Source organism: Pteropus alecto, unplaced genomic scaffold (genome assembly GCF_000325575.1).
Source record: "Pteropus alecto unplaced genomic scaffold, ASM32557v1 scaffold43, whole genome shotgun sequence".
In the NCBI taxonomy this organism is placed as follows: domain Eukaryota; kingdom Metazoa; phylum Chordata; class Mammalia; order Chiroptera; family Pteropodidae; genus Pteropus; species Pteropus alecto.
Window position 1 is genome coordinate 6,142,027 of NW_006435764.1, and position 8,473 is coordinate 6,150,499.

An 8,473-nucleotide genomic window follows, 5' to 3' on the forward strand; every position below is an offset into this window, starting at 1 on the left:
CCCTACCGTCTCTGAGCTGCAGCTTCCACTTGGTTCCAGCTGGGGCTACTTAGTGCTGGGGAGGAGAGGTGGGAGTGCCCTTGGCCCAGTGGCAGCAGGCAGTTATTGGCAGCAATCATTGGTGCTTGCTAATTGTGGGAGATGAGGCCAGCATTAGTCACTGCTCGTTAGCCCTGTGGACAACCAGGCATAAGCCTTTTGGATGGACTTGACCTCTTCGACCCCTCCACCCAGGCCCTGGGATCCCTCAGCCCTATCGTGCATCCAGAGTGTCCTCGAGGTTGTGCTCAGGCTGGGCAGGCCAGCTCTTCCCCGTCACTATCACGCGGCCACCAACAGAGCCCCACCTTGGGTGCTGGGCTTGTCATAGCCTCCTCCGCAACCCTCACAACAGCGCAGCAAGACGGGGCTGGAGATGTGGGGGACACTGGGGGGATCCTCTGTGGATGAGGTCCAGAGAGGCTGACGCATTTGCTTGTGGTTACCCAGAACTGGGACTAAACCTTGGGGTTGAGAGTTGGCTGAGGAAGGGACAAAGCTTGGAGTTCCAGTTCCCAGGACCCCACGAGTCAGACACGGCAGATGCCCGATTCCTGACGCCACCCTGGGTGCCCTTGCAGGTGGTGTTGGCCATGCCTTACGACACGCCTGTGCCCGGCTATCGCAACAACACAGTCAACACCATGCGCCTGTGGTCTGCCAAGGCCCCCAATGACTTCAACCTCAAGGACTGTGAGTCCAGCTGCCTGTAGTTAGCGGCTCCCACCCACCCCGCCTCACGCTCAGCCCAAGCCTGACCCTGTTGCCACTTCTGCCCCTCAGTCAACATCGGTGGCTACATCCAGGCTGTGCTGGACCGAAACCTGGCTGAGAACATCTCTCGTGTCCTGTATCCCAATGACAATGTATGTCGCCTCCTGGGCCGGGGCTAGGAAGTCGGCGTGCATGGGAGAGGACAGGAGAGGGGAGGGACATTCTCTGGTGCCCTAGTCACACCCAGGGCCCCTGTGTGTCCTGTTTGTCCCCCCAGTTAAGTGAGAGGACACCTGAGTCCTGGGGCAGCAGGTTAGGGTGGGCATTTTGGAGGAGCTGTTCTCCGGCGATGCTCACAATACTCCAGGTCTTTGTGTGCCTCGCTCCTGACACTGTCCCAATCACAACTTCTTGGTGGGGGAAAGACCCCGGGGTCTCCGAGATGGGGGTGGTTCCGGACTCAGACATCTTGGTGTGGGAGGAGTCTCTCCTGGCCACACCCACAGTCGCGTCAGGCCGTGCCCCCACCACCTTGACTCTGCCCTACCTTACGCTGTCCCCAGTTCTTTGAGGGAAAGGAACTTCGGCTAAAGCAGGAGTACTTTGTAGTGGCTGCTACACTCCAGGACATCATCCGTCGCTTCAAATCTTCCAAGTTCGGCTGCCGCGACCCCGTGCGCACGAGCTTCGATGCCTTCCCGGATAAGGTACGAGGCTGCAGGGAGGGCTGCTCGCTCCACCTGCTGTGATGTGCGCCCCACTCTCCCTTCCAACCTCAGCCTGCCTGCCCATTTTATAGATGAGGAAGTGGAGGCCGGCAGGTGGGGGCGTGTGTGAGGGTGACCTGCTCAGGACCATCAATTACCAGGCACATAACCTGAGCTTCCCTCCTCCTGCCCCACAGCCGCCCCATGAGAGCCTCCTGCTCAGCCCTAGAACCATGCGCAGCCCTTGGAGGGGACTCTGAAGGGGCAAAGGACGGTGACCATGGCCCTGGTTTGCAGGCCAGACTGACTCCCTGCCTGCCTCCCCCCACCCCAACAGGTAGCTATCCAGCTCAATGATACCCATCCTTCCTTGGCCATTCCCGAGCTGATGAGGATTCTGGTTGACCTGGAGCGGCTGGACTGGGACAAGGTGGGCTTCAGGACCCCTCCACCCCTGCCTGACTCTCTCCTCAGGGTTCCCTTCCCAGTCTGGGGAGTGGAAAGGTATGAGTGGCGCCCTCACTGAACATACAGCAGTGTGAGGCTCAGGGGGTGGGGGCCCTAGAACCTGGCACCACAGAGGCGGCCGGCTCCTGGCTGCAGAGTGTGTGCGCAGAGCCACAGGGCTTAGGCCCCGGGGGCCTGACTCCCCATTCTTCTGCCAGGCATGGGAGGTGACGGTGAAGACCTGTGCCTACACCAACCACACAGTGCTGCCCGAGGCCCTGGAGCGCTGGCCCGTGCACCTCATGGAGACCTTGCTGCCGCGGCACCTCCAGATCATCTACGAGATCAACCAGCGCTTCCTCAACGTGAGCAGAGGAGGCATGGGGCCCGAGAGCTAGCAGGGAGGGCTCTGGGCAGAGCTCGGTGGGTACGGGGCTGGGGCCCAGGTCCTGTGTCCCTGTCCTAACTCTGGGCTCTCCTGGCACAGCGGGTCGCAGCCGCGTTCCCAGGGGACGTAGACCGGCTGCGGCGCATGTCGCTTGTGGAGGAAGAAGCAGTCAAGCGCATTAACATGGCCCACCTGTGCATCGCTGGGTCCCATGCCGTCAATGGAGTGGCTCGCATTCACTCTGAGATCCTCAAGAAGACCATGTGAGACCCCGCCCCTCCCACTAGGTACCGCCCACTCCAAACCTCAGTCGCTTATAGCAGGAGTCCCCAACCCTTGGGCTGCGGCCCCGGTACCTGTTAGGAACCAGGCTGTACAGCAGGAGGTGAGCGGAGGGCCAGCGAGCAAAGCTTCACCTGTATTTGCAGCCGCTCCCCAGCGCCAGCATCGCCGCCTCAGCTCCGCCTCAGATCATTAGGCATTAGATTCTCATAGGAGCCCTGGTCCCTCGTGCCAAAACGGTTGGGGACCGCTGACTTATAGGCCCTCCTCCTCACTGCACAGCACAGATGGCACCCATCTAACAAGCACTACAGACAGCCCTGATGTACGGTTCAGTCCTGTCCCCAGGCGACCCCCCTTATACATATGCAGCAGCACCCCTCACTCCCAGGCCTCTTTCATCAAGACACCCTGATAGGGACCCCGGAAGGAGGTCTTTGTCCCACAGGGATGAGTGGTGACCCACTAACCCCATCCTGCAGCTTCAAGGACTTCTACGAGCTGGAACCTCATAAGTTCCAGAATAAGACCAATGGCATCACCCCTCGGCGCTGGCTGGTTATGTGTAACCCAGGGCTGGCAGAGGTCATCGCTGAGGTGAGAGGTCACCCTATGGCCAGTAGGGGTCAATATGAGTCACTGCAGAGATCAGCTGGGTGTGGTCCTGTAGGTGGTTCACTGCAGGGGGCGCAGTTGAGGGCTGAAATCCTTGTCATACTGTGTTCCCCAAGCCTTGCATATGCTGGGAGGAGGGGAACCATTTTCCTATTTGCCTGAGGATGTCCTACGGGCTAATGGAGGCCCTGGCTGTGAAGATCAACCTGGTAGCGTTCACAGTCTAATGGAGGAGGTCATCAATAGGTCACGTCTGAGGTGAGACTGGAAAGGGACAGAGACTGGGAGCAGGGACTCAAGGTCATTGCCTGTATGAGGAAAATTCCAGGAGGAAGTCCTACTGGGGTCAGCTGAAGGTTGAGAAGGGAGGAAGATGGACATTTACAGACCACACCCCAGCTGGGGAGCTGAAGGGTTGCTGTTCACAGTGTATAGGGCTTGGATGACCTGGCAAGGGGCCCCTCTATGAGGGAGGACAGAGGGAGGGCATGGGCCTGAGAGCCATCTTCCCATAGCGCATCGGGGAGGACTACATCTCAGACCTGGACCAGCTGCGTAAACTGCTCTCCTATGTGGACGATGAAGCCTTTATCCGGGATGTGGCCAAAGTGAAGCAGGTGAGGAGCTCGGCCAGCCAGGACCCCTGTGTCAGGCTGTGTCAGATTGGAGGGCCAGAAGTCCGGGTCAGGAATGGCCGATAGAGCTCATCTCTCCTGCAACCTCAGGTCACTAGTAGAAGCTGTGTGGAGTCCATGGTGGGAAAGCATCAACGGATCTCATGCCGACATTGATTAGCAATGTCTGCCCAGGTGCAGGAGCGGATGAAAATGGCACGCAAGCCCTCTATCCTCTACCTTCCTGGGAAAGAAATGAGAATATCTGATTTCCTGAGGCTGAGGCCTATTGGTGAGCTCTCCCCTTTCCCCTGCCTTCAGGAAAACAAACTGAAGTTCTCTGCATATCTGGAGAAGGAATACAAAGTCCATATCAACCCCAACTCGCTCTTCGACATCCAGGTGAAGCGGATCCATGAATACAAACGCCAGCTCCTCAACTGCCTCCACATCATCACCATGTACAACCGTGAGTGGCAGGGACTCCGCACTGTCTCCTGGTTCTCCCCTCCGTGTACCTCCTCGCATACTGCGTGCTTCCTAATCAGTATCTCCTTTGGCCTCAGGATAGCAATGGGGACATAGGATTATCCCTATTTCACAGATGGGCCAACTGAGGGGGAAAGGACAGATCTGAGGTCTGAGGTCCCATAGCAAGTGATTGCCCCAGTCAGGTCTACGGCCTCCTGGCTTAGGGCCTGACTGAATGGGCACTGTTAGGAGCTACGACGGCTCAGAGAGAAAACCCAGCCCACTTCCTTCCTCCCTTTCTCCACAGGCATCAAGAAGGAACCCAACAAGTTTTTTGTGCCTCGAACTGTGATGATAGGAGGGAAGGTGAGAAGCCGGGCCACAGACCATGGCTCCAGTCCTTTGATATCCAGGTTTAGATCAGCCTTGGCTGAAGGGAGGAGGTCGGGCCATGGAGCTGACTCCAGACCACGCCCCCACAGGCTGCCCCTGGGTACCACATGGCCAAGATGATCATCAGGCTCATCACTGCCATTGGGGATGTGGTCAACCACGACCCGGTAATAGGAGACCGACTCCGCGTGATCTTCCTGGAGAACTACAGAGTCTCACTGGCCGAGAAAGGTGAGGTGCCGCCGACGGGGACCCTGGGGAGGCTCTGATTAGTTCAGTGCCTGGAAGAGGTATTAGTCACCTCTTTCTGGAGTACTTGCACTTTAAAGAAAAATGTGGAGAGGGAAATGCTGAAACCATGAAGATGTCCCCCTAATGGACTTTCTGGCAGTACAGGTGAAATTCCGTGGTGTTCACTAAGTCACACAATGGAGCAGGGTGGGGGGAGTCCAGGTTAGACCCCAGATGTTCAAGAATCAGCCAGAGTTGGGGGTGAGAGGGAGACTCAGCTGGTGAAGACCAGAGGGTTGGGATGAAGAAGACTGAATCTGACTATGCCTGGGGCCAGCCTGGCTCCAGAGTCCCCGGCTGGGGTGGGATTCTTCCCAGAGCTGAACTCGTGCCCCTGCTGCCGCCCCACAGTGATTCCGGCTGCTGACCTCTCTGAGCAAATCTCCACTGCGGGCACTGAGGCCTCAGGCACTGGCAACATGAAGTTCATGCTCAATGGGGCTCTGACCATTGGCACCATGGATGGGGCCAACGTGGAGATGGCAGAAGAGGCAGGAGAGGAGAACTTCTTTATCTTCGGCATGCGGGTGGAGGACGTGGAAAAGCTTGACCAAAAAGGGTATGGGGGTCAAGGGCTCCAAAGTTCACAGTCTATGGGTAGGAGGCACCCAGGTGTGGCTGCCGGACGGTAGGACTGGGAGCAAGAGGTTTGCCTAAAAAAGCTTCTCAGGCCGTACAAGGTCTTAGTGATACCATCGGGATTCTGGAAAAACTTGAGGTAACTTACAAAAAATAAGGTTAATAAAACGGGAAAAGAAAGAAATAACACAGAATTGAAGGAAAAGGAAAATTATATCAGTCTTGAGATAATATTATTTCTGGAATTAGAAGTAAAATGAAATTCTCAGTTCCCTGGCAGCCATAGCAAAAAGGGAAATATGAACACAGTAGTTAACTGTGCTTGTAGCCAGAAATGCATGTCTTCAGAGGAGACATTTTCCCGGCATTATTTTTTAAAATTTATTTTATAATATTTTTCTTATCATAAAGCAGTAATGCTCATTAATTGGAGAAATACAAAACCACAAAGAATAAAATAACTGTCGTCCATAATTTCATCACCCAGATATAAAGCTAAGTTCTTTTTTTCTACATATGTGTTTATATGTGTGTGTATGTATATGCATAGTTTTTAAAAGTTGGAAATAATATATGTACAATTTTGAATCATGATATTTATCATTGGAGTGGCATTTTCCATGTCATTAAATAGTCTTCAAAGTGATTTTAAATGTTTGTATAGTATCCCATCCTATAGACATGCCATGTTATTTAACCAGCTCTATGTGGTTAGACATCAAGGCTGATTTCCCGTTAGTATGAATATCACTGTCATGACCGAATTTTTACATCTCTGTCCACATCTCTTGTTTCCTTAAGATAATTATTAGAAAGGGACATTTCTGAGTCAAAAAGTGTGAGTTCTTTAGGCTCTTAATACATATTGCCAAATTGCTTTCCAGGAAGTTGGTACCCACTCCCCCAACAGCTTATGAAAGCTGCGAATTTCTCACGTGAGGCTTGACTAGAAAATTCAGGCTTGGTCCTCTGGACAGGAGGGAGATGTGAAATGTTTTGAACAAGGTCTGACATGTTCAGAACTAGGCTTCAGAAAGACAGGATGGAGATTGGACTGGAGGGGGCAAAGTGCAGGTGGGGGACCAATGTAGGGGCTGACACCATAATGCCCCCACACCTGCAGCAGGCCAGTGCTGGGGGTGGGGAATAGGGGCTTTGTTGAGGAAGTGGCTCTGGTTTCTGTTTGGAACAGAGGAGGAAAGGAAAGAGATGAGACTGGCCTTAGGGACGATTTTAAAATCGGTGGTTGAGGGATGGATTGCACTGTCTTAGAAAGTGGAACACTGGGGGAAAGCTCAGTGGGACAGTCTGAGTTTAAGGACATTGCTGAGGGTATACCTGTTGGCTCTTCCTGGCGCCCAAAGGCGAGGGCAGGGTTGGACTTGGAAAAAGCCATTCGTGGAGGAAACACACTGGTTGGGAGTCGGTGGTGGTGTGTGGGAGGACGAGCACTTAGTTTGGGGCCCTGGCTCTGACACTTCCTTTCTGCCCTCTCCAGGCCTCTCTCCTCGGCCACCCAATGGGGGATAAAAAGCCAAGGAGAGAAGGGAGAGGGCCTCCAGGGGAGGAACTCCAGTGGCAGCTGCAGGGGGGACAGAATAGGCTGTCTCTGGGGCCTAGGACTTTCAGGCCCTTTTCTGGAGGAGGAGGCAGAACCCCCTTTCCCAGGGGCTGACCACAGCTCCTCCCCGCAGGTACAATGCCCAGGAATACTACGACCGAGTTCCTGAGCTTCGACAGATCATCGAGCAGCTGAACAGCGGCTTCTTTTCGCCTAAACAGCCTGACCTGTTCAAGGACATTGTCAACATGCTTATGCACCATGACCGGTGAGCTGGTTGCCCAGGGAATCATGCAGGTGGGGCTGCTGGGCTGAACAGGGCTTGGCACGGAGGGGAGGCTGGACCAGGGTCCTGGGTGCTTGGAGCCAGTTCCCTCGGAAGCAGCATCACTCTCCAGGTCTCCAGAAGTCCATCTGGCTTTGTCCTTCACTTCATGGAGCTTCCTGCCTCTCCATTCCCCTCTAGGTTTAAAGTCTTTGCAGATTATGAAGACTACATTAAATGCCAGGAGAGAGTCAATGCCCTGTACAAGGTAAGGGTCCTGGGCGGGGGAGGGGGGCCCTGGCAGGGCTTTGGTGGCTACGGCTGGGATGAGATGAAAAGTGGGGATCCCACCGGCAGAGTGAACCCAGAGCTCCCTTTTGGCCTATAGAACCCGAGAGAGTGGACGCGGACGGTGATCAGGAACATAGCCACTTCTGGCAAGTTCTCCAGTGACCGCACCATTACCCAGTATGCGCGGGAGATCTGGGGCGTAGAGCCTTCTCGCCAGCGCCTGCCAGCCCCTGATGAGATGATGTGAGCCTCCAGACCAGATTCCAAATCAGCCCTTGAATCTTTGTAATCCCTTGGGCCAGCCCCAGCTTCTCATCCGGAGAGTGGGGTACTGGAGTTAGATCTTTAAGCCTCTTCCTGGAACCCACATTTCTCTTCAGCCTTGAGGTTCCAGTGTCCAGCGTGACTGAGGACACTGCTCTCATCCCGTCCTCGGGCTTCCTGCCCGCTCCTATTTTATGGGTCTGACCAACTGTACCCCCCCCAATAAATTGATTCTCCTTGGGAGCCTCAACTCCTCTTTCTGTTGGGAAATATTTTTAGCTTTGGGCCGGCACAACGGCAGCTGCCTTACCCCCACCGGCGGCAGGTGCGTCCCCTCCGAAGAGGGAAATGGCCCGTGGGGGGCGGGGCCCGGGACTCTCAGCCCTCTTCCCGGAGTCACCCTCCACGCCTCTCTTCCCAGTGCTGTGTCCATACTAGGTCAGCGGTCTGCCAGGCTGGCCAGGGGCGGGGCGTCCGCTTGGGTGGGGCCCACCGGGATTTGGGTTGAAGCCTCCGGGACTACCGAAGATGCACGCTGTCAGGAGGCGGGAT

The 8,473-nt window shown here is 55.2% G+C and overlaps 1 protein-coding gene across 3 annotated transcripts in view; it reads left to right on the forward strand.

The window, feature by feature from the left end:
* Positions 1-8,169, forward strand: part of PYGM (glycogen phosphorylase, muscle associated) — a 15,323-nt gene extending 7,154 nt beyond the window's left edge. For 2 of the 3 annotated variants that reach the window (XM_006911140.2, XM_006911141.2), the window contains 15 exons: positions 621-732; positions 823-905; positions 1,317-1,460; positions 1,798-1,890; positions 2,126-2,272; positions 2,395-2,558; positions 3,060-3,174; positions 3,708-3,809; positions 4,128-4,275; positions 4,585-4,643; positions 4,760-4,901; positions 5,313-5,520; positions 7,235-7,369; positions 7,568-7,634; positions 7,755-8,169. In XM_006911140.2, coding sequence (XP_006911202.1) covers positions 621-732; positions 823-905; positions 1,317-1,460; positions 1,798-1,890; positions 2,126-2,272; positions 2,395-2,558; positions 3,060-3,174; positions 3,708-3,809; positions 4,128-4,275; positions 4,585-4,643; positions 4,760-4,901; positions 5,313-5,520; positions 7,235-7,369; positions 7,568-7,634; positions 7,755-7,904 — 1,869 coding nt within the window. In that variant the 3' untranslated portion in view covers positions 7,905-8,169. The remainder of the gene's footprint in view (positions 1-620; positions 733-822; positions 906-1,316; positions 1,461-1,797; positions 1,891-2,125; positions 2,273-2,394; positions 2,559-3,059; positions 3,175-3,707; positions 3,810-4,127; positions 4,276-4,584; positions 4,644-4,759; positions 4,902-5,312; positions 5,521-7,234; positions 7,370-7,567; positions 7,635-7,754) is intronic. The other variant, XM_006911142.2, reaches the window with a different exon arrangement.
* Positions 8,170-8,473: the final 304 nt, after the last annotated feature.